Raw genomic sequence first — 25,730 nt, 5'->3', positions numbered from 1 at the left:
TTTATTCAGTCTATCATGCTGGTATTGAGGAAACTAGTTCAGTGTCATTCTAGAGGAAGTAGAGGTGACAAATCATAAGTGGAACTAGATGCAACAAATCACCACATACTATATTTGATAGAGCAGTTAGGATTATTGAGTGCTCCAAATTCTTAATTTTCTGTAAACTTTAAAGTCTCTAAAAATAATTTCAAAAAACTACAGTAATATTAGATTCACCATTAGATCTTGTCATTTAATGGTTTAATAAAGAAATATTACCAATTTTTAAAAATCCAAGCCCTTAGTGTTAGCTGCTAACGTACAAAACTATGCAAAATGAATTGTAGACTTAAATAAAGAGCCCAAGAAAATCTTCCTTAAATGTGGCACAGAAACAGAATGCTATATATACAGTGTATTATAGTAAGAAATGTTAACAAATTAACCTGTCAGACCGGCAGACGGCATTAATAAAGCTTTCTAAGAACTTTTTTAAGTTTATGACCCACAGTTTCCTAAAGTAAGCCAAACAAGCTATTTAGTAAACTTAAATGATTCTCAATCTAAGAGGCACAGTAGATTGCTCTGGCATAGATTTTCAAAACACTATTGTCTAACCTTTAACTTCTCTTATCTGCTTTTGTCAAATTTTTCTGCAGAGCTGATAAAGCTCCCGTACCAGACAACGCTAAATTAAATGCAATAGAAAAACAGACTCACGCTGCGACAGTTCAGTCCTCTCATGAAAGACCCTTGAGAAGAAATGACACATGATAGAAATGGAGTAAGTTGTTCTCATTTTGGATCAGAATCCACCATGAAGGTACAGTCAGGTTTAAGTGTGTTTGAGCAGCTGGAGGGGCAGCTTAGCAGAAATCTGTCCGCATCAAGAGCTAAGCCGTTTCCAGGACAAAGGGGTAGAAACAAGCAAACTTAACTTTGTAACAAAGTTGGCTTCTTATAGAAAAGTCCTCCTTCTGAACACACAGAGTTGAGTCTGAAAAAAAGGAATGAATGCATTCTTGACCTGCTCCATTGTGATTTATTGGGGTGAGAGAGAGAAACCACAGTAACAATTAAAAGATGTGCGTTTTAACCAAACCTAAGACATAGATTCTCAAATTTTAACATGAATGTGAATTACCTGAGGAACTTGTTAAAAGGTAGATTCTGATTCAGTTCGTATGTTGGACCAGGTGAGGCCAATGATACTGTGTTCCAGAGAAAAATGCAAGGTCTCTGATATTAGGGTCTAAGCAAGTATCTGAGAAATTAAGGTCCAATGTGGTAATGTTCTAATAGTCCTGTTTCACAGTGTGGTCAATCAAAAAGAGTAAATTCCCATACTTGGTCACTAGACGCTGAATAGGTTTGTATTATTACAGGTTTCAGCCTCCACCAAGATATCCACATGAGCCAGTAATGGCATTAGAGCAAGAAGATACTGAGAGCAGTTTCCAGAAGCAGCAGCAATATATCACTTGGTGGCTATAGGATAGTAGAATATCGCAAAAGTTAAGGCATTGAGGAGTTCAAGACCATGGAGATGCTCTAGCAAAAACACTCTTAGAAGAGGGAAACCAAGGAGAAGAGGAGAGAAGTGACAGAGGCATAAGAGTGGTTACTGGACTATTTCATGAGGACTTCAAAGAACCATGCTGGAACGTAACACATGAGAGTTTGGGTTGCACTTGGAGATTGTGGGAGTCTGCTGTATCTATCAGTATAAGAAATGGAATAAACATGAATAAATATGGAAACCACAACAATTCTAATGTTTGTGAAAATGTCAGAAGACCGTTCATCAAATTTCATAATTTCAAAGGTGCATAAAAAAAATCATCTTAAAAATTCACATTTTTTAGATTGAATAGATGTTAATGTAAAGTGAGCAGGAAGAAGACAAAAGAGGTTTGTGAAGGAGAGAAGATTCATTTTTCATAGACAGGCTCTGAACTGACTTTTTTTTTTTACAAACTGAATTTGCTCAGAGTAAGCTAAGCAAGCATTTTAAAAAACTTTAAAAGTGATTCTTCACTAGGAGGCACATCAAAATGTTCTGGTATAGAGTTTAGAAATGCTTTTCTCTAACCTTAACCTTGAAGCTCCCCCGTACACTAAAATATACTAACTTCTACTAAGTGTGTACTATATCTTTAAATCCCTGAATAAGACAACAGTGTAGTCAGCGCTCACATGTGTTGATGCACAGCACCAAAGAGCTGGCAGTTCACTGTATAACTCAGTATAGCAATTCCCCAATTGTTAACTCATCAAGAGGGGTTTCCTTATACTAGAATTATAAAAGCAAGACAATACTGTTTTAATATTGCCATCATTTGATATTCTATAAATAGCAATAACATTAACTATGCATACATTTAACTTCCCATTGATTATACAACATGGACAAGTACTTTTACATCCATATGCTGGCATCTAAATTAATAAGTGATCTAATTACAGCTTTTCAGGTATAAGCTGGCATCGGGATAATTCACTTATCTGGTTTATGGTCATGTACTTTTACAAAGACAACCTAGTGTATTGGAAAGAATACTGGCCACAGAGGCAAGCAACATAGGTTTTAATCTTTATTCTGTAATTTACTAGCATTATGACCATGAGAAAGTCACATAACCACTTTTAAGACCCAATTACCCTACCTATAACATCAGAATAGCTAACTTACTTATTGACTAGTGAGGATTAAATGGAAAAGCACGGACTATCAAGCTGAAAGATAATAGAATGTAAATTCCACACCTCCTCTCTGGGCTGGCATGCCTTCTTCTGTAACGTGGGGACAGTATTATGATGGGTGCCTATTTCACAGATTTATGGTGAGGATCAAATTAACTAATCAATATGACATTTGTGATGTTTTTGGACACTATACTCCCATTTTGGTAGTTTCCTAAGGTAGAAAACAGAGATCTCATTTAGAGTCACTCTTGCAGCTCGGTTTTTCTGCCTAAATTAGTTAAACTGGGTAATTGGTTACCGATAAGGACTCTGAGCAGCACAGCTTTTATCCTTTGCTTTGTAAATAGTCTACACTTGCAGTTGTTCTTTCTTTCTTTCTTTTTGGAAGCTATACATTGTGACAAAATGACTTTGTCCTGGACAAATGTTTGACAAGATTTTGGGTATATTTACCAGAGTCTTGCTCAATTAAATCTGTTCATCAACTTCCCACAAATAGGAAAGTAATATTATACATCTGAGAGGGACTCAAGATAGTTTAATAATTTGTGATGACTCAGTAATCACAGAGAAAAACAAAAAGTGAGATATATGTCTTCTTTTTACACCAATATAAATTCTGTAATGAAAACTTAACTGTAAAAATCAAATTAATAAAAATGTCTTAGAATACATTAATTTAAAAATAAGTCCTACATTTAAAAAAATAAAATAAGCCCAACTTCAAAATGACACCTGCACCCCAATGTTCATAGCAGCACTATTTACAATAGCCAAGACATGGAAACAGCCTAAATGTCCATCAACAGATGACTGGATAAAGAAGAGGTGGTATATTTATACCATGGAATACTACTCTGCCATAAAAAAGGATAAAATAATGCCATTTGCAGCAACATGGTTTGATCTAGAGATTGTTATTCTAAGTGAAGTGAGCCACAAACAGGAAGACAAATACCATATGATATCACTCATATGCGCAATCTAAAAAAAAGACGCTATGAACTCATCTACAAAACAGAAACATACTTGCAGACTTAGTAAACAATCTTATGGTTACCAGGGAAAGGGGATGAGAAGGGATAAATTTGGGAGTTTGAGATTTACAAGTGCTAGCCACTGTATGTAAAAACAGATTTTACATACAGTGGCTTCTGTATAGCATAGAAATCTACGTTCAGTATCTGGTCATAACCTCTAAAGGAAAAGCGGCTACAGCCACCAACTGACAGAAGCAAGATTAGAAAGGAGAGCTGTTGCCCTAGGCCAGAGCCCAGTCCGCCTAAAGTCCCTGTCTGCCGCTGACACTGCCCCCTGACCGCGCTGCACCCTCCTCCCAGGAGCAGACTGCCATCAAGACGTGGGTCCTGCGAGGCAGAGGCGGAGGCCGCTCCCAAGATAGGCCTGGGGGAAGACGGGAGCAAGGCCACCTGCTCTTCCTGGGGCAGCACCCCTCCCCGCAGCCGCCCCCTGAACACACCGCGCCTGCCTCCCGGGAGCCCACTGACCTGGAAACAAGTGTCCTGCGAACCTGGGGCAGCAGCGAGAAGAGGGGAGCTGCCCCTGGTGAGCTGGTCGATTTCTCCCCGTCATCCCCGCGGCAGGGCCTGGGGGCGGCCTCTGCTGCCCCAGGCACTTCCCCAGGTCAGCCTGCTCCCAGGACGCGGGCGCCATGCGGTCAGAGGCGGCGGCGGCGGGTTTAGGGATCTGCCTATGCGAGCCTGTGGATTTGCTTCTAACTCCTCCGCAGCCTGCCCTGGGCTCGTCCTGTGCTACCCAGGTTCTCAGGACTCAGGTGACAGGTCATCCTGCTCCTGGAAGGCGGGCGCTGCGCCGTCAGGGGGCTGCGGAAGCATTGGCGGGATTGGGGCTGCTCTGAGCGAGCGCGGGGATTTGCTCCCATTTCCCGCTGTCGCCGCCCCCGCCCCCGCACACTGGCCGCACCGCGCCCGCCTCCCAGGAGCAGACTGACCTGTCACCTGCATCCCGCGAACCTGGGGAAGCAGAGGCCGCACCCAGGACAGGACGCAGGGGAGATGGGAGCAAACCCACAGGATCACAGAGGCAGACCCCTCTCCCCACCGCCGCCTCCGATGCCGCGGGCCCCGCACCTTGACAGCACCGCGTCTGCCTCCCAGGGGCAGGCTGACCACCAGACGTACCCCCCGCGAATATGCGGAAGCAGAGGCCGCCCTAGTCCAGGCCACGGGTGAATAGGGAACAAATCCAGGGGCTTGCACGGGGCAGCCCCCATCCCACCGCGGCGCCCCCTGCGGCCCCGTGACCGCAACGCATCTGCCTCCCAAGAGCTGTCCATGGCCTGAAGGCCGGTCGGAGCTGCTCCCTGGACGTCCAGCGCCCTCCCACCTCCCGGAGCTGCACGCGCTTTCTCAAAGCCGGGTATAACCGGCAGCGAAGACACGGGGTTCAGGGACTACCAATGTGGGGGAGGGGCACCGCGAACCAGGGCGGCACCCGGCACCCGCCTCAGGGCCCTAAGGAGCTGCGCGGCCCGGGCCTCACCCGCCGGCTCCCCGACCTGCGCGCCCCACCAGCGCCCCCTTACCTGCCCGGCGACAGCAGCAGAGGCGACGGCAAGCAGCGGCGCAGACCCCAGGCCGCGTTCCTCCTCAGGGACCTGGTCCAGGAGCACCTGGCTCAGGCCCAGCTTCCACACGCTCTGGGCGGGTTCCGGCGTCCGCGCCCCTCCTCCTCCCGCCCGCAGCGCGGACGCTCGGGCTGGGGCTCCTGCTGTGTGCGGCCCGGCGACTGAGGCCCGGCGGGGCGGCGGGGCGGCGGGGCGGCGGGGCGGGGCGGAGCGGCGCGGAGCGGCGGGGTGGGGGGCGGGGCGGGCTCACCCCACGCACCGCAAAGTCTGCATCCCGCCACTGACTGGTCCTGGCACCCAACCAGCACCACCGCCGGCCCTGGGCCAGGCAACATCCTCTAGCCCCGCTCCCCCAGCTCGCCTCCCCTTCCCACCCCGTTGCTGTCCCTCTAGCCCCAGCCAGGCCCAGTCTCTGACAGGACCTCCAAAATGGGGCTCCTCCTCACACCGAGGTTCCCGCCCTCACACCGCTCACCCCTCATGCCTCACCGCAGGACCCCCACCGCAACATCCCGAAATGGTCCCCCTCACCCCTCAGCCGGGTCTGTTCCACTGGGAGCGGCCCCTCACCGCGTGATCCCCCCTCACTCCAAGTGCACCACTACCCCCAGCTGACCCCCTCACCCATCACGCCCTGGGTGGGTCGGGGAAGTCTGGGCTCCGGTCTCCATGGCGACTGCCAGGAGCTGGGGATCTGGCCTGGTCTAGTGTCTGGCCACACAGCTAGTGTCCAAGGCTACAGGGTGCGGCAGGTGGGGCTGGAGGCTGTTCCAATTCCTGCACTCTGCTCTGTGCCTCGTCTGAGCCAGCGGGTCAGGGTCGTTCAGGGCTGCCCGCCACTGGCCTGTGGGCCATCCGTTGTTGAATCCCTGATGGTGATCGGGACCCCTAGGGTGGAGGCGCTGGGCTTGTGGACCGGTGGCAGGGGTGCAGCTGAGCTTGGGGTATGGACAAGCAGGCGGGTAGGCTGTGCGCATGGCCTGGACTCAGCCCAGGTGGGTACGGGGACCCTGTCCATTAACGCCAGGGCAGAGGAAGAGGGACTGGAGCTTTGAAAGTGTCCACATTAGGAAGCCAAGTCTGGAGAGCAAAGCAGGCAGCTGTGCTGGCCAGGCCACCTTGGAGCCTGCCATGACACTGGTCCTTTGCATATGGGGAGACTGACCATTGGCCAGCCAATGAGACGTTTCATACCCCCCCAACCTTGGTATAGTTTACAGGCAATTAAACGGATTTGACAGGTAATTTTAATCACCAGTAATTAGTACTTTCTCTGCGGGAGCTCAGGTCCACAGTCATGGTGAACCTGGCAGGGCTCCTGCCTGAACCCCAGCCTGGGGCAGAGGAGGACCGGCCCAGAAACATCCCTTTACCTCTCACCAAAAGGCACTGTAGCAGAGAAGAACAAATCTAACTCCATGAGATCTGTTTCTTTTCCTTTAATCCTGTGCCCTGTTTTCTGGGCTTAGTCTTGCCAGCTCTGCACTTTGTGTAAAACAATGTTGCCTTTAGCCTGAAATGTACCAGAGAGCCTAGTCTCAGGGCTCTGACCTTTAAAGATATTGACATTCTGCACTCCTATAAAGATAACAAGTTGCAGAATAGAAAATAACCTTTGCTTTGTTGGAGGTTTTACAGGGGCACCGGGACCTGACCAACTTGGGCCTCATTTTGAGAAACTAGAGTGTTCGGGATAACACATTTTGCAAAGGGGTAGACAGCGAGTTACTATCTCATCTACAATTTTAAATAAATTTTGAATGAATGACATTTTCAAGTTAGATATGTTCCCAAAAAAAAAAAAAAACATCAATTTTCTGTCCATAAGGTTACAAATGATGGGCATTTTTCTGTGATGAGGTTTTAACCAGTATTCAGAGTGGCCTTTTGTTTTTCAATCTTTTTTTTAACTAATAACATTTACTATGTATTTTAATTTATGTCAGTATTTTAAACAGAATTGCATTACAAATATGTTTTTAATTGTGTTGTTTTTTGTAGTCTTTGTGTGCCGTTGCCAATTCTTTTTAAATTACATAGAAGTTTTCTCAAATTACTCACCAGGGACTAAGACAGTTGACAGAATGGTTGGAATTGTGTTCTAAGAAAAACTTTCTCTCGCATGAGCGTGTATGCAGCCTGAAGTGGGTATCGGGTGTTATGCGTGTTTAGTACCTGTGTATTTACTTTTTAATTTTTTTATTTTGATTTTTGTCACGTAGAATACTGTCTTGGTATAATGTAATCTGTATTTGTGTACCTTTTTTTAACTTTAAAATCTTTGAATGAAATGTTTAATACTCATCAGAAAAAAATCCAAAATCTTTTCACCAAACCCTCAGGGAAAACTGCCACTTCAGGAAGGTGCCCTACGTTACAGCACAGCCCCTGCACACCTGCTCCCGGCCACCTGCACAGCAGCTTGAGAAGTGTAAATGCGGAGAGCAAACAGTGCCCTTTGGGGTCCGGCCAGCCAGGGCCTGACTCCCGGGGATGCTATTTATTCTGTCTCTAAAGTGGGGGTAATCATGCCCAGTTTGTGATCGCTGTAGGGATTACATGGGACAGGGGATGCGGGGAAAGTGTCTGGCATCACACCCAGCACGTAGCAAGAGCTCAGTATCACCATCACCCGTCACTGTCGTATTACTATTCGACGCTGTTCATTACTCTTCCTCCTTATAAACAATGGAATAAATCACAAGAACGCTAGTTTCTCTATGAAGTCGGGTTTCCTAAAATCTCTTTGAGAGGCTGTGCAATTAAATCCAGTGAATGAAAAGCTTCAGCTTCAGAGATACGTCCTCTGCTCTGACACTTTCCCATGTTGGTGTTGGAAAATTTTGTTCCACTCTTAACTCCATATTTTTTTTTCTATCATCAACATACTTCTACCCTCCTCTTTTGCCCACTTTTTCTTCTCCCTCCCCTCCCCTGCACATTCACGTTTGTCGCAGGGACCTCTAGGAGGCTCACTTCAGGGGCTGTGCGTTGGGGTGAACTCAGCGGTGAGAACTGGGGCCCGTGGCAGCCCCAGCAAGGACAGGCCACACTCAGCAGGAGCAGAGCACAGGAGCCCCACACCGAGTCCAAGGACATGACTCTGCCCCTCAGCAGGGGCCGCAGATCCCCGCGAGATCACCTTTGGATTTGGAGCTCACCGCCTTGGCAGGTTCTCAGGAACCAGCACAATGATTCAGCTCCTACACTCCCCGAGGAAGGGGTTTCCGAAGCTTCCGTGGGTGCGGTCATCACAGTGAGTCTCCGCTGCTTGACCTGCTCAAACAACCCTGCTTACAGATTTTCCTCCTAATCATTGTTTGGGGGAAGAAAAAGGCACTACTTTAATGTAATTGATTCTCAGATTCCTAGACTTAACTTGATTGCTGGCTATGAACACAAAGGATTAATTCTTTTCTCTTGAAAAGGATGTTTTTCACATATACCGAGTAGAAAATGTTAACACTCATGTTCCTTCATTGACCTGAATTGTTTGTGAGAAATAAAGAATGCAAGAAAAAAGCCAGTGTAGGAATTTTTTTTTATTTTAAAAGTAAAAAGGTGTTTCCAGAAGACATCTCATATTGACCTCATAATTTTAGTGGGGGAGATTCCTTCCTTCAACGCCATACGACTCAACTTCAGTTTTTAGAAACCCCAGTAGGCGGGGCCAGGAACTTATAAACCAGGTCCTACTCGCCTGCAGTGCCCTGGTGGTGGGTCCCTCGGCTCAAATAATGTGTTCCTGCTCTTCTTCTGAGATGTGGAAATAACATAGCTTCAGCTTACTCCACAGGTTTGCAGGGGAGGTCAAATCACATGATGCGGAGACTTCTCGAAGGAGTAGGTGAGGATGTATGGGGGGATTATGGGGGCTTTGCCTCCTGCGTTGATCTGGTTTTAGTTATGCTATTTACTTACAAGTTTAAACCATCATTAAGGGAGCTCATAAATTGTGCCATTTGTCACAGTGGGACATGGTTTGAGAAACTCTCAGTCGGAGTATGTGCTTTGTATAAATGTTTTTATCGGGTTCAGAGAGAACGTGGGCTTGTGGAGACATGGGCTGGGGAGATGTGGGTTGGAGACATGACGTGCTCTTAGGGAGATGACACGGGCTTTGGGAGATGAAAGGGGCTTGGGGACATAAAGCGGGCTTGGGAGATGATTTGTGCTTGCAGAGAGGATGTGGGCTTGAGATGAAGCAGGCTTGGGGTGGTGAGGTTGGCTTGGGGACCTGTGGGCCTACAAACATGATGTGGGCTTGGGGAGATGTTTGCTTGGGGAGATAATGCGGGCTTGGGGAATTGATGTGCCTTTTGGGAGATGTGGGCTTGGGGAGATGATGTGGGCTTGGGGACATGATGCGGGTTCGGGGAGATGTGGGCTTGGGGAGATGATGCGGGGTTTGGGAGACGATTGGGCATAGGGAGATGATGTGGGCTTGGGGAGGTGATGCCGGCTTGGCAAGATGATGCGGGCTTGGTGAGATGATGCTGGCTTGGGGACATGAAGCGGGCTTAGGGTGGTGAGGTCAGCTTGGGGAAATGTGGGCCTGGAAACACGATGAGGGCTTGCGGAGATAATGTGGTCTTGGGGATATGTCAGCTTAGGGACTTGATGCCGGTTTGGGGACATGACACAGGCTCGGGGAGATGATGCGGGCACGCCGATATTTTTGGGGCTTGTGGACATGATGTGGCCTCACTGACATGACACGTGCTCTGGTACATGACACCGGTTTGGGGACACAACACAGGTTCAGGGAGATGACGTGGACTTGGAGAGCTGATGTGGGCTTGGGAAGATGTGGGTTTGGAAAGATGTGGGCTTGGAGAGATGATTCAGATTTGGGGAGATGATGTTCGCTTGGGGAGATGTTGGCTCGGGGAGATGACGCGGGCTCAGGGAGATGACCCCGGCTTGTGGAGATGATGTGGGCTCCCTGATATGGCATCGGCTCGGGGACATGACACGGGCTCATGGAGATGATGGGGGCTCGAGGAGATGACGCGGGCTTGCAGACATTTTACAGGCTCGCAGACATGACTTGGGCTAGCTGACATAACGTGGGATCGAGGACATGACACTGGTTCAGGGAGATGACGTGGGCTTGGGGAGATGATGCAGGCCTCTGTAAATGATGTGGGTGTGCAGATAATACGCCGGCTTGTAGACATGACACAGGCTCGGCTAGATGATACATCCTTGGGAAATGATGCAGGCTTGGGGAGATAATGTGCCTTTTGGGAGATTTGGGCTTGGGAGATGATTGGCCTTAGGGAAATGATGCGGGCTTGGGGAGATGATGCGGGCATGGGGAGATGATGCGGGCTTGGGATTTGATGCAGGCTTGGGGAAATGATGTGCCTTTTGGGAGATGTTGGCTTGGTGAGATAATGTTGTCTTGGGGAGATTATGTGGGCTTGGGGAGACTATGTGGGCTTGGGGAGATGTTTGCTTGGGGAGATAATGTGGGCTTAGGGAGATGATGCAGCTCCGGGAGATGACACGGGCGTCTGTAAATGATGCAGACTTGCAGATACTACGCGGACTTGGGATCATGATGCGGGCTCAGCTAGAAGATGCGGGCTTGGGGAATGATTCAGGCTTGAGGAATTGATGTGCCTTTTGGGAGATGTGGGCTTGGGGAGATGATGTGGGCTTGGTGACATGATGCGGGTTCGGGGAGATGTGGGCTTGGGGAGATGATGCGGGGTTTGGGAGACGATTGGGCATAGGGAGATGATGTGGGCTTGGGGAGGTGATGCCAGCTTGGCAAGATGATGCGGGCTTGGTGAGATGATGCTGGCTTGGGGACATGAAGCGGGCTTAGGGTGGTGAGGTCAGCTTGGGGAAATGTGGGCCTGGAAACACGATGAGGGCTTGCAGAGATAATGTGGTCTTGGGGATATGTCAGCTTAGGGACTTGATGCCGGTTTGGGGACATGACACAGGCTCGGGGAGATGATGCGGGCACACCGATATTTTTGGGGCTTGTGGACATGATGTGGCCTCACTGACATGACACGTGCTCTGGTACATGACACCGGTTTGGGGACACAACACAGGTTCAGGGAGATGACGTGGACTTGGAGAGCTGATGTGGGCTTGGGAAGAGCTGGGTTTGGAAATGATGTGGGCTTGGAGAGATGATTCAGACTTGGAGAGATTATGTTCTCTTGGGGAGTTTTGGCTTGGGGAGATGACGCGGGCTCAGAGAGATGTCCTGGGCTCGTGGAGATATGTGGGCTCCCTGATATGGCGTCGGCTCTGGGACATGACACGGGATCGAGGACATGACACTGGCTCGGGGATATGACGTGTGCTCATGGAAATGATGGGTGCTCAGGGAGATGATTGGGCTTAGGAAGATGATGCGGGCTTTGGGAAATGATGCGGGTTTGGGGAGATGACTGGGCTTAGGGAGTTGATGTGGACTTGGGGAGATGATGCGGGCTTGGGGAGATGATTGGACTGTGGGAGATGACTCGGGCTTGGGGTGATGAAGTGGTCTTGCAGATATGCTGTGGGCTCAGGGAGATGATGCAGGCTTTGGGAGAAGACGTGGGCTTGGGAGCTCATGCGGGCTTGTGGGGATGATTTGTGCTTGGGGACATGATGCGGCCTCAGTGTGGTGAGGTCGGCTTGGGGACATGTGGCCTGGAAACATGATGCGGGCTCGGGAATTCAGTGCGGGCTTGGGGAGATGATGTGGGCTTGGGGAGATGATTGGGCTTAGGGAGATGATGCGGGCTTGGGGAGATTATTGGGCTCGGGGAGTCGATGCGGGCTTGGGGAGATGATGCGGGCTTGGGGAGATGTGGGTTGGAGACATGATGTGGGCTTGGGGAGATGATTGGACTGTGGGAGATGACTCGGGCTTGGGGTGACGAAGCGGTCTTGCAGACATGCTGTGGGCTCAGGGAGATGATGCAGGCTGTCGTAGATGATGTGGACTTGGGACATCATGCAGACTGGGGGAGATGATTTGTTATTGGGGACATGATGCAGGCTTAAGGTAGTGAGGTCGGGTTAGGTACATGTGGGCCTGGAAACATGATGCGGGATTTGGGAGTCGATGAGGGCTTGGGGAGATGATGTGGGCTTGGCGAGATGATGCGGGCTTGGGGACATGATGTAGTCTTGGGGAGATGATGCGGGCTTGGGGAAATTATTGGCTTTGGGGAGATGACACGGGGTTGGGGAGATGATGTTGGTTTATGGAGATGATTGCGCTTCAGGAGATGATGTGGGCTTGGGGAGATGATTGCGCTTCAGGAGATGATGTGGGCTTGGGGAGATGATTGGGCTTAGGGAGATGATGCGGGCTTGCGGAGATTATTGGGCTCGGGGAATCGATGTGGGCTTCGGGAGATGATGCGGGCTTGGGGAGACTATGAGGGCTCGGTGAGACGATGTGAGCTCGGGTAGATCATGTTGGCTTCGGGAGATGATGTGGGTCTGTGTAAATGATGCGGACTTGCAGATATTACGCTGGCTTGGCGACATGACAAACGCTCGGCTGGATGATGCAGGCTTGGGAAATGATGCAGGCTTGGGAAATGATGCGGGCTTGGGGAGATGATTGGGCTTGGGGAGATGATTAGGCTTCGGGAGATGATGTGCAGGCTTGGGATATGATGCGGGCTTGCGGAGATGATTACGCTTCGGGAGATGATGTGGGCTAGGGAGATGATTGGGCGTTGGGAGATGATGCGGGCTTGAGGATATGTGGTCTTGGGGACATCACACAGGCTCGGGAGATGACGTGGGCTCGCAGACATTATCGGGCTTGTGGACATGATGTGGGCTCATTGTCACGATACGGCCTCTGGAATATGACGCCAGCTCGGGGACACAACACAGGTTCAGGGAGGTGATGTGGACTTGGAGAGCTGATGTGGGCTTAGGAATATTTTGGTTTCGATAGATGTGGGCTTGGAGAGATGATTCAGACTTGGGGAGATGATGCGGGCTTGGGGAGATGATTGGACAGTGGGAGATGACTCGGGCTTGGGGTGATGAAGTGGTCTTGCAGATATGCTGTGAGGTCAGGGAGATGATGCAGGCTTTGGGAGAAGACGTGGGCTTGGGAGCTCATGCGGGCTTGGGGGGATGATTTGTGCTTGGGGACATGATGCGGCCTTAGTGTGGTGAGGTCGGCTTGGGGACATGTGGCCTGGAAACATGTTGCGGGCTCGGGGATTCGGTGCGGGCTTGGGGAGATGATGCGGGCTCGGGGATACTATGTGGGCTCAGGGAGATGATGTGAGCTTGGGGAGATCATGTTGGCTTGGGGAGAAGATGTGGGTCTGTGTAAATGATGCAGACTTGCAGATATTACGCCAGCTTGGGGACATGACACAGGCTCGGCTGGATGATGCTGGCTTGGGAAATGATGCGGGCTTGGGGAGATAATGTGCCTTTTGGGAGATTTTGTCTTGGGGAGATGATGCGAGCTTGGGGAGATGATTGGGCTTGGGGAGATGAGTGGGCTTAGGGAGATGATGCAGGCCTCTGTAAATGATGCGGGTGTGCAGATATTACGCCAGCTTGGAGACATGACACAGGCTCGGCTACATGATGAATCCTTGGGAAATGATGCGGCATTGGGGAGATAACGTACCTTTTGGGAGATTTGGGCTTGGGGAGATGATTGGGCTTAGGGAGATGATGCGGGCTTAGGGAGATGATGTGGGCTTGGGGAGATGTGGGTTGGAGACATGATGTGGGCTTGGGGAGATGATTGGACTGTGGGAGATGACTCGGGCTTGGGGTGACGAAGCGGTCTTGCAGATATGCTGTGGGCTCAGGGAGATGATGCAAGCTGTGGTAGACGATGTGGGCTTGGGACATCATGCAGGCTGGGGGAGATGATGTGTTATTGGGGACATAATGCGGGCTTAAGGTAGTGAGGTCGGGTTAGGTACATGTGGGCCTGGAAACATGATGCGGGCTTGGGGAGTCGATGAGGGCTTGGGGAGATGATTCAGACTTGGGGAGATGATGTTGGCCTGGGGAGATGTTGGCTAGGGGAGATGTCGCGGGCTCAGGGAGATGACCCGGGCTCGTGGAGATGATGTGAGCTCCCTGATATGGCGTTGGCTCGGGGACATGACACGGTCTCGAGGACATGACACCGGCTTGGGGAGATGACGTGGGCTCAAGGAGACGATGGGGGCTCGGGGAGGTGACTCAGGCTTGTAGACATTTTTCAAGCTACCAGGCATGACTTGGGCTCAGTGAAATAACATGGGCTCGAGGACATGACACCGGCTCAGGGTCACGACACGGGTTCAGGGAGATGACGTGCGCTTGGGGAGATGATGTTGGCTTGTGGAGATGATTGGACTGTGGGACATGATGGGCTTGGGGTGATGAAGAGGTCTTGCAGACAAGCTGTGGGGTCAGGGAGATGATGCAGGCTTTGGGATATGACGTAGTCTTGGGAGATCATGCGGGCTCAGTGAGATGATTTTTTATTGGGGACATGATGCGGGCTTAAGGTAGTGAGGTCGGGTTAGGTACATGTGGGCCTGGAAACATGATGCGGGCTTGGGGAGTCATTGCGGGCTTGGGGAGTCGTTGCGGGCTTGGGGAGATGATGCGGGCTTGGGAAGATGATGTGGGCTCGGGAAGATGAATGGGCTTAGGGAGATGATGTTGGCTTGGGGATATGTCAGCTTAGGGAAATGATGCAGGCTTGGGGAAATGACACAGGCTCCGGGAGATGACACGGGCTCGCAGACATTTTGGGGGCTTCTGGACATAATGTGGCCTCACTGACACTACACGGGCTCTGGGACATGACGCCGCTCGGGGACACAAGACAGGTTCAGGGAGATGACGTGGACTTGGAGAGCTGATGTAGGCTTGGGAAGATGTGGGTTTCGAACGATGTGGGCTTGGAGAGATGATTCAGACTTGTGGAGATGATGTTGGCTTGGGGAGACAATGGTTTGGGGAGATTACATGGGCTCAGGGAGATGACCCTGGCACGTGGAGATGATGTGGGCTCCCTTATATGGCATCGGCTCGGGGACATGACTCGGGCTCGAGGACATGACACCAGCTTGGGGAGATGACATGAGCTCATAGAGATGATGGGACATCAGGGAGATGTGGGTTGGAGACACGATGTGGGCTTGGGGAGATGATTGGACTGTGGGAGATGACTCGGGCTTGGGGTGATGAAGTGGTCTTGCAGATATGCTGTGAGCTCAGGGAGATGATGCAGGCTTTGGGAGAAGACGTGGGCTTGGGAGCTCATGCGGGCTTGTGTGGATGATTTGTGCTTGGGGACATGATGCGGCCTTAGTGTGGTGAGGTCGGCTTGGGGACATGTGGCCTGGAAACATGATGCGGGCTCGGGGATTCGGTGCGGGCTTGGGGAGATGATGTGGGCTCGGGGAGATGATTGGGCTTAGGGAGATGATGCGGGCTTGGGGAGATGATGTGGGCTTGGGGAGATGTGGGTTGGAGACATGATATGGGCTTGGGGAGATGATTGGACTGTGGGAGATGACACGGGCTTGGGGTGACGAAGCGGTCTTGCAGACATGCTGTGGGCTCAGGGAGATAATGCAGGCTGTCGTAGATGATGTGGACTTGGGACGTCATGCAGACTGGGGGAGATGATTTGTTATTGGGGACATGATGCAGGCTTAAGGTAGTGAGGTCGGGTTAGGTAGATGTGGGCCTGGAAACATGATGTGGGCTTTGGGAGTCGATGAGGGCTTGGGTAGATGATGTGGGCTTGGCGAGATGATGCGGGCTTGGGGACATGATGTAGTCTTGGGGAGAATATGTGGGCTTGGGGAAATTATTGGCTTTGGGGAGATGACACGGGGTTGGGGAGATGATGTTGGTTTATGGAGATGATTGCGCTTCAGGAGATGATGTGGGCTTGGGGAGATGATTGCGCTTCAGGAGATGATGTGGGCTTGGGGAGATGATTGCGCTTCAGGAGATGATGTGGGCTTCGGGAGATGATGCGGGCTTGGGGAGACTATGTGGGCTCGGTGAGATGATGTGAGCTCGGGTAGATCATGTTGGCTTGGGGAGATGATGTGGGTCTGTGTAAATGATGCGGACTTGCAGATATTACGCTGGCTTGGCGACATGACAAAGGCTCGGCTGGATGATGCAGGCTTGGGAAATGATGCGGGTTTGGGGAGATGATTGGGCTTGGGGAGATGATTAGGCTTGGGGAGATGATGCAGGCTTGGGATATGATGCGGGCTTGGGGAGGTGATTACGCTTCGGGAGATGATGTGGGCTAGGGAGATGATTGGGCGTTGGGAGATGATGCGGGCTTGAGGATATGTGGTCTTGGGGACATCACACAGGCTCGGGAGATGACGTGGGCTCGCAGACATTATCGGGCTTGTGGACATGATGTGGGCTCATTGTCACGATACGGCCTCTGGAATATGACGCCAGCTCGGGGACACAACACAGGTTCAGGGAGGTGACGTGGACTTGGAGAGCTGATGTGGGCTTAGGAATATTTTGGTTTCGATAGATGTGGGCTTGGAGAGATGATTCAGACTTGGGGAGATGATGCGGGCTTGGGGGAGATGATTGGACATGTGGGAGATGACTCGGGCTTGGGGTGATGAAGTGGTCTTGCAGATATGCTGTGGGCTCAGGGAGATGATGCAGGCTTTTGGGAGAAGACGTGGGCTTGGGAGCTCATGCGGGCTTGTGGGGATGATTTGTGCTTGGGGACATGATGCGGCCTCAGTGTGGTGAGGTCGGCTTGGGGACATGTGGCCTGGAAACATGATGCGGGCTCGGGAATTCAGTGCGGGCTTGGGGAGATGATGTGGGCTTGGGGAGATGATTGGGCTTAGGGAGATGATGCGGGCTTGGGGAGATTATTGGGCTCGGGGAGTCGATGCGGGGCTTGGGGAGATGATGCGGGGCTTGGGGAGATGTGGGTTGGAGACATGATGTGGGCTTGGGGAGATGATTGGACTGTGGGAGATGACTCGGGCTTGGGGGTGACGAAGCGGTCTTGCAGACATGCTGTGGGCTCAGGGAGATGATGCAGGCTGTCGTAGATGATGTGGACTTGGGACATCATGCAGACTGGGGGAGATGATTTGTTATTGGGGACATGATGCAGGCTTAAGGTAGTGAGGTCGGGTTAGGTACATGTGGGCCTGGAAACATGATGCGGGATTTGGGAGTCGATGAGGGCTTGGGGAGATGATGTGGGCTTGGCGAGATGATGCGGGCTTGGGACATGATGTAGTCTTGGGGAGATGATGCGGGCTTGGGGAAATTATTGGCTTTGGGGAGATGACACGGGGTTGGGGAGATGATGTTGGTTTATGGAGATGATTGCGCTTCAGGAGATGATGTGGGCTTGGGGGAGATGATTGCGCTTCAGGAGATGATGTGGGCTTGGGGAGATGATTGGGCTTAGGGAGATGATGCGGGCTTGCGGAGATTATTGGGCTCGGGGAATCGATGTGGGCTTCGGGAGATGATGCGGGCTTGGGGAGACTATGAGGGCTCGGTGAGACGATGTGAGCTCGGGTAGATCATGTTGGCTTCGGGAGATGATGTGGGTCTGTGTAAATGATGCGGACTTGCAGATATTACGCTGGCTTGGCGACATGACAAACGCTCGGCTGGATGATGCAGGCTTGGGAAATGATGCAGGCTTGGGAAATGATGCGGGCTTGGGGAGATGATTGGGCTTGGGGAGATGATTAGGCTTCGGGAGATGATGTGGGCTAGGGAGATGATTGGGCGTTGGGATATGATGCGGGCTTGCGGAGATGATTACGCTTCGGGAGATGATGTGGGCTAGGGAGATGATTGGGCGTTGGGAGATGATGCGGGCTTGAGGATATGTGGTCTTGGGGACATCACACAGGCTCGGGAGATGACGTGGGCTCGCAGACATTATCGGGCTTGTGGACATGATGTGGGCTCATTGTCACGATACGGCCTCTGGAATATGACGCCAGCTCGGGACACAACACAGGTTCAGGGAGGTGATGGTGGACTTGGAGAGCTGATGTGGGCTTAGGAATATTTTGGTTTCGATAGATGTGGGCTTGGAGGATGATTCAGACTTGGGGAGATGATGCGGGCTTGGGGAGATGATGGACAGTGGGAGATGACTCGGGCTTGGGGTGATGAAGTGGTCTTGCAGATATGCTGTGAGGTCAGGGAGATGATGCAGGCTTTGGGAGAAGACGTGGGCTTGGGAGCTCATGCGGGCTTGGGGGGATGATTTGTGTTTGGGGACATGATGCGGCCTTAGTGTGGTGAGGTCGGCTTGGGGACATGTGGCCTGGAAAACATGTTGCGGGCTCGGGGATTCGGTGCGGGCTTGGGGAGATGATGCGGGCTCGGGGATACTATGTGGGCTCAGGGAGATGATGTGAGCTTGGGGAGATCATGTTTGCTTGGGGAGAAGATGTGGGTCTGTGTAAATGATGCAGACTTGCAGATATTACGCCAGCTTGGGGACATGACACAGGCTCGGCTGGATGATGCTGGCTTGGGAAATGATGCGGGCTTGGGGAGATAATGTGCCTTTTGGGAGATTTTGTCTTGGGGAGATGATGCGAGCTTGGGGAGATGATTGGGCTTGGGGAGATGAGTGGGCTTAGGGAGATGATGCAGGCCTCTGTAAATGATGCGGGTGTGCAGATATTACGCCAGCTTGGAGACATGACACAGGCTCGGCTACATGATGAATCCTTGGGAAATGATGCGGCATTGGGGAGATAACGTTCCTTTTGGGAGATTTGGGCTTGGGGAGATGATTGGGCTTAGGGAGATGATGCGGGCTTAGGGAGATGATGTGGGCTTGGGGAGATGTGGGTTGGAGACATGATGTGGGCTTGGGGAGATGATTGGACTGTGGGAGATGACTCGGGCTTGGGGTGACGAAGCGGTCTTGCAGATATGCTGTGGGCTCAGGGAGATGATGCAAGCTGTGGTAGACGATGTGGGCTTGGGACATCATGCAGGCTGGGGGAGATGATGTGTTATTGGGGACATAATGCGGGCTTAAGGTAGTGAGGTCGGGTTAGGTACATGTGGGCCTGGAAACATGATGCGGGCTTGGGGAGTCGATGAGGGCTTGGGGAGATGATTCAGACTTGGGGAGATGATGTTGGCCTGGGGAGATGTTGGCTAGGGGAGATGTCGCGGGCTCAGGGAGATGACCCGGGCTCGTGGAGATGATGTGAGCTCCCTGATATGGCGTTGGCTCGGGGACATGACACGGTCTCGAGGACATGACACCGGCTTGGGGAGATGACGTGGGCTCAAGGAGACGATGGGGGCTCGGGGAGGTGACTCAGGCTTGTAGACATTTTTCAAGCTACCAGGCATGACTTGGGCTCAGTGAAATAACATGGGCTCGAGGACATGACACCGGCTCAGGGTCACGACACGGGTTCAGGGAGATGACGTGCGCTTGGGGAGATGATGTTGGCTTGTGGAGATGATTGGACTGTGGGACATGATGGGCTTGGGGTGATGAAGAGGTCTTGCAGACAAGCTGTGGGGTCAGGGAGATGATGCAGGCTTTGGGATATGACGTAGTCTTGGGAGATCATGCGGGCTCAGTGAGATGATTTTTTATTGGGGACATGATGCGGGCTTAAGGTAGTGAGGTCGGGTTAGGTACATGTGGGCCTGGAAACATGATGCGGGCTTGGGGAGTCGTTGCGGGCTTGGGGAGATGATGCGGGCTTGGGAAGATGATGTGGGCTCGGGAAGATGAATGGGCTTAGGGAGATGATGTTGGCTTGGGGATATGTCAGCTTAGGGAAATGATGCAGGCTTGGGGAAATGACACAGGCTCCGGGAGATGACACGGGCTCGCAGACATTTTGGGGGCTTCTGGACATAATGTGGCCTCACTGACACTACACGGGCTCTGGGACATGACGCCGCTCGGGGACACAAGACAGGTTCAGGAGATGACGTGGACTTGGAGAGCTGATGTAGGCTTGGGAAGATGTGGGTTTCGAACGATGTGGGCTTGGAGAGATGATTCAGACTTGTGGAGATGATGTTGGCTTGGGGAGACAATGGTTTGGGGAGATTACATGGGCTCAGGGAGATGACCCTGGCACGTGGAGATGATGTGGGCTCCCTTATATGGCATCGGCTCGGGGACATGACTCGGGCTCGAGGACATGACACCAGCTTGGGGAGATGACATGAGCTCATAGAGATGATGGGACATCAGGGAGATGTGGGTTGGAGACACGATGTGGGCTTGGGGAGATGATTGGACTGTGGGAGATGACTCGGGCTTGGGGTGATGAAGTGGTCTTGCAGATATGCTGTGAGCTCAGGGAGATGATGCAGGCTTTGGGAGAAGACATGAGCTTGGGAGCTCATGCGGGCTTGTGTGGATGATTTGTGCATGGGGACATGATGCGGCCTTAGTGTGGTGAGGTCGGCTTGGGGACATGTGGCCTGGAAACATGATGCGGGCTCGGGGATTCGGTGCGGGCTTGGGGAGATGATGTGGGCTCGGGGAGATGATTGGGCTTAGGGAGATGATGTGGGCTTGGGGAGATGATGTGGGCTTGGGGAGATGTGGGTTGGAGACATGATATGGGCTTGGGGAGATGATTGGACTATGGGAGATGACTCGGGCTTGGGGTGACGAAGCGGTCTTGCAGACATGCTGTGGGCTCAGGGAGATAATGCAGGCTGTCGTAGATGATGTGGACTTGGGACGTCATGCAGACTGGGGGAGATGATTTGTTATTGGGGACATGATGCAGGCTTAAGGTAGTGAGGTCGGGTTAGGTAGATGTGGGCCTGGAAACATGATGCGGGCTTTGGGAGTCGATAATTGCTTGGGTAGATGATGTGGGCTTGGCGAGATGAAGCGGGCTTGGGGACATGATGTAGTCTTGGGGAGATGATGTGGGCTTGGGGAAATTATTGGCTTTGGGGAGATGACACGGGGTTGGGGAGATGATGTTGGTTTATGGAGATGATTGCGCTTCAGGAGATGATGTGGGCTTGGGGAGGTGATTGGGCTTAGGGAGATGATGCGGGCTTGCGGAGATTATTGGGATCGGGGAGTCGATGTGGGCTTCGGGAGATGATGCGGGCTTGGGTAGACTATGTGTGCTCGGTGGGATGATGTGAGCTCGGGTAGATCAAGTGGCTTGGGGAGATGATGTGGGTCTGTGTAAATGATGTGGACTTGCAGATATTACGCTGGACTTGGCGACATGACAAAGGCTCGGCTGGATGATGCAGGCTTGGGAAATGATGCGGGTTTGGGGAGATGATTGGGCTTGGGTAGATGATTAGGCTTGGGGAGATGATGCAGTCTTGGGATATGATGCGGGCTTGGGGAGGTGATTACGCTTCGGGAGATGATGTGGGCTAGGGAGATGATTGGGCGTTGAGAGATGATGCGGGCTTGAGGATATGTGGTCTTGGGGACATCACACAGGCTCGGGAGATGACGTGGGCTCGCAGACATTATCGGGCTTGTGGACATGATGTGGGCTCATTGTCACGATACGGCCTCTGAATATGACGCCAGCTCGGGGACACAACACAGGTTCAGGGAGGTGACGTGGACTTGGAGAGCTGATGTGGGCTTAGGAATATTTTGGTTTCGATAGATGTGGGCTTGGAGAGATGATTCAGACTTGGGGAGATGATGTGGGCTTGGGGAGATGATTGGACAGTGGGAGATGACTCGGGCTTGGGGTGATGAAGTGGTCTTGCAGATATGCTGTGAGGTCAGGGAGATGATGCAGGCTTTGGGAGAAGACGTGGGCTTGGGAGCTCATGCGGGCTTGGGGGGATGATTTGTGCTTGGGGACATGATGCGGCCTTAGTGTGGTGAGGTCGGCTTGGGGACATGTGGCCTGGAAACATGATGCGGGCTCGGGGATTCGGTGCGGGCTTGGGGAGATGATGCGGGCTCGGGGATACTATGTGGGCTCAGGGAGATGATGTGAGCTTGGGGAGATCATGTTGGCTTGGGGAGAAGATGTGGGTCTGTGTAAATGATGCAGACTTGCAGATATTACGCCAGCTTGGGGACATGACACAGGCTCGGCTGGATGATGCTGGCTTGGGAAATGATGCGGGCTTGGGGAGATAATGTGCCTTTTGGGAGATTTTGTCTTGGGGAGATGATGCGAGCTTGGGGAGATGGTTGGGCTTGGGGAGATGAGTGGGCTTAGGGAGATGACTCTGGCACGGGGTGATGAAGCGTTCTTGCAGATATGCTGTGGGCTCAGGGAGATGTTGCAGGCTTTGGGAGATGACGTGGGCTTGGGAGATCATGCGGGCTTGGGGAGATGATTTGTGTTTGGGACATGATGCGGGCTTAGGTTGGTGAGGTCGTCTTGGGGACATGTGGGCCTGGAAACATGATGTGCGCATGGGGAGTCGTTGCGGGCTTGGGGATATGATGCGGGCTTAGGGAGATGATGTGGTCTTGGTGAGACTAATTGGGCTTGGGGAGACTATGTTGGTTTGGGTAGATGTTTGCTTGGGGAGATAAAGCGGCTCCGGGAGATGACACGGGCATGCGTAAATGATGCAGACTCGCAGATAGTACGCCGATGTAGGATCATGATGCGGGCTCGGCTAGAAGATGCAGGCTTGGGAAATGATGCAGGCTCAGGGAAATGATGTGCGTTTTCGGAGATGTGAGCTTGGGGAGATGATGTGGGCTTGGGGAGATGATGCGGGGTTGGTTAGATCATTGGGCTTGGGGAGATAATGCAGGCTTGGGGAGATGAAGGTGGCTTAGGTTGGTGAGGTCAGCTTGGGGAAATGTGGGCCTGGAAACTTGACGAGGGCTTGGGGAGATAATGTGGTCTTGGGGATATGTCAGCTTAAGGACATGATGCAGGCTTGGGGACATGACAGAGACTCGGGGAGATGACACAGGCTCGCAGACATTTTTGGGGCTTGTGGACATGATGTGGCCTCTCTGACATGACTCGTGCTCTGGGACATGACACCGGTTCGGGGACACAACACAGGTTCAGGGAGATGACGTGGAGTTGGCGAGCTAATGTGGGCTTGGAAGATGTGGGTTTGGAAAGATGTGGGCTTGGAGAAATGATTCAGACTTGGGGAGATTATGTTGGCTTGGGGAGATGTTGGCTCTAGGAGATGATGCGGGCTCAGAGATATGTCCTGGGCTGTGGAGATATGTGGGCTCCCTGATATGGTTCAGCTCTGGGACATGACGTGGACTCGAGGACAAGACACCGGCATGGGGATATGACGTGTGCTCATGGAAATGATGGGGGCTTGGGGATCTGATTGGGCTTAGGGAGATGATGCGGTCTTTGGGAGATGATGCGGGTTTGGGGAGAGATGAGTGGGATTAGGGAGTTGATGTGGACTTGGGGAGATGATGCGGGGTTGGGGAGATGATTGGACAGTGGGAGATGACTCGGGATTGGGTGATGAAGTGGTCTTGCAGATATGCTGTTGGCTAAGGAAGATGATGCAGGCTTTGGGAGAAGACGTGGGCTTGGGAGCTCATGCGGGCTTGGGGGGATGATTTGTGCTTGGGGACATGATGCGGCCTTAGTGTGGTGAGGTCGGCTTGGGGACATGTGGCCTGGAAACATGATGCGGGCTCGGGTATTCGGTGCGGGCTTGGGGAGATGATGCGGCTCGGGGATACTATGTGGGCTCAGGGAGATGATGTGAGCTTGGGGAGATCATGTTGGCTTGGGGAGAAGATGTGGGTCTGTGTAAATGATGCAGACTTGCAGATATTACGCCAGCTTGGGGACATGACACAGGCTCGCTGGATGATGCTGGCTTGGGAAATTGATGCGGGCTTGGGGAGATGATTGGGCTTGGGGAGATGATTAGCCTTGGGGAGATGATGCAGGCTTCGGATATAATGCGGGGCTTGCGGAGATGATTAGCTTCGGGAGATGATGTGGGCTAGGGAGATGATTGGGCGTTGGGAGATGATGCGGGCTTGAGGATATGTGGTCTTGGGGACATCACACAGGCTCGGGAGATGACGTGGGCTCCGCAGACGTTTATCGGGCTTGTGGACATGATGTGGGCTCATTGTCACGATACGGCCTCTGGAATATGGACGCCAGCTCGGGGGACACAACACAGGTTCAGGGAGGTGACGTGGACTTGGAGAGCTGATGTGGGCTTAGGAATATTTTGGTTTCGATAGATGTGGGCTTGGAGAGATGATTCAGACTTGGGGAGATGATGCGGGGGGGCTTGGGGAGATGATGGGACAGTGGGAGATGACTCGGGCTTGGGGTGATGAAGTGGTCTTGCAGATATGCTGTGAGGTCAGGAGATGATGCAGGCTTTGGGAGAAGACGTGGGCTTGGGAGCTCATGCGGGCTTGGGGGGATGATTTGTGCTTGGGGACATGATGCGGCCTTAGTGTGGTGAGGTCGGCTTGGGGACATGTGGCCTGGAAACATGATGCGGGCTCGGGGATTCAGTGCGGGCTTGGGGAGATGATGCGGGCTCGGGGATACTATGTGGGCTCAGGGAGATGATGTGAGCTTGGGGAGATAATGTTGGCTTGGGGAGAAGATGTGGGTCTGTGTAAATATGCAGACTTGCAGATATTACGCCAGCTTGGGGACATGACACAGGCTCGGCTGGATGATGCTGGCGGAAAATGATGGGCGTTGGGGAGATAATGTGCCTTTTGGGAGATTTTGTCTTGGAAGATGATGCGAGCTTGGGGATGATTGGCTTGGGGAGATGAGGTGGGCTTAGGGAGATGACTCTGGCACGGGGTGTGAAGCGTCTTGCACATATGGTGTGGGCTCAGGGAGATGATGCAGGCTTGGGAGAGACGTGGCTGGGAGCTCATGCGGGCTGGTGGGATGATTTGTGCTTGGGACATGCTGCGGCCTTAGTGTGGTGAGGTCGGGCTTGGTACATGTGGCTGGAAACATGATGCGGGCTCGGGGATTCGGTGCGGCTTGGGAGTGATGTGGGCTTGGGAGATGATTGGGCTTGGGGAGATGATGCGGGCTTCGGGAGATTATTGGGTTCGGGAGTCGATGCGGGCTTGGGGAGGTGATGCGGGGCTTGGGAGACTATGTGGCCTCGGGGAGACGATGTGAGCTCGGGTAGATCATGTTGGCTTGGGGAGATGATGTGGGTCTGTGTAAATGATGCGGACTTGTCAATATTACCGCTGCTTGGCGACATGAACAAAGGCTCGGCTGGATGATGCAGGCTTGGGAAATGATGCGGGTTTGGGGAGATGATTGGGCTTGGGGAGATATTAGGCTTGGGAGATGATGCAGGGCTTGGGATATGATGCGGGCTTGCGGAGATGATTAGCTTCGGTTGATGATGTTGGGCTAGGGAGATGATTGGGGCGTTGGGAGATGATGCGGGCTTGAGGATATGTGGTCTTGGGGACATCACACAGGCTCTG

The 25,730-nt window shown here is 52.1% G+C and overlaps 1 protein-coding gene and 1 long non-coding RNA gene across 2 annotated transcripts in view; one reads left to right on the top strand and one right to left on the bottom strand.

Annotated features, from left to right (window-relative positions):
* LOC116657431 overlaps window positions 1-5,807 on the bottom strand; it is a 515,932-nt gene extending 510,125 nt beyond the window's left edge. Inside the window, exons 1-2 of the mRNA XM_032459477.1 lie at window positions 5,786-5,807; window positions 5,255-5,541 (exon numbers count right to left, since the gene is read on the bottom strand). Of these exons, the coding sequence (XP_032315368.1) occupies window positions 5,255-5,541; window positions 5,786-5,807 (309 nt within the window). The remainder of the gene's footprint in view (window positions 1-5,254; window positions 5,542-5,785) is intronic.
* A 5,177-nt stretch (window positions 5,808-10,984) lies between these two features.
* The window catches only part of LOC116657628, a 23,893-nt gene continuing 9,147 nt past the window's right edge, over window positions 10,985-25,730 (top strand). The window contains exons 1-2 of the long non-coding RNA XR_004312825.1: window positions 10,985-11,014; window positions 22,466-22,477. This is a non-coding gene — a long non-coding RNA (uncharacterized LOC116657628). The remainder of the gene's footprint in view (window positions 11,015-22,465; window positions 22,478-25,730) is intronic.

Source organism: Camelus ferus, chromosome 18 (genome assembly GCF_009834535.1).
Source record: "Camelus ferus isolate YT-003-E chromosome 18, BCGSAC_Cfer_1.0, whole genome shotgun sequence".
Classification (NCBI taxonomy): domain Eukaryota; kingdom Metazoa; phylum Chordata; class Mammalia; order Artiodactyla; family Camelidae; genus Camelus; species Camelus ferus.
The sequence above is the reverse complement of the archived record's forward strand: the minus strand, read 5'-3'. Positions and strand labels throughout refer to the sequence as shown.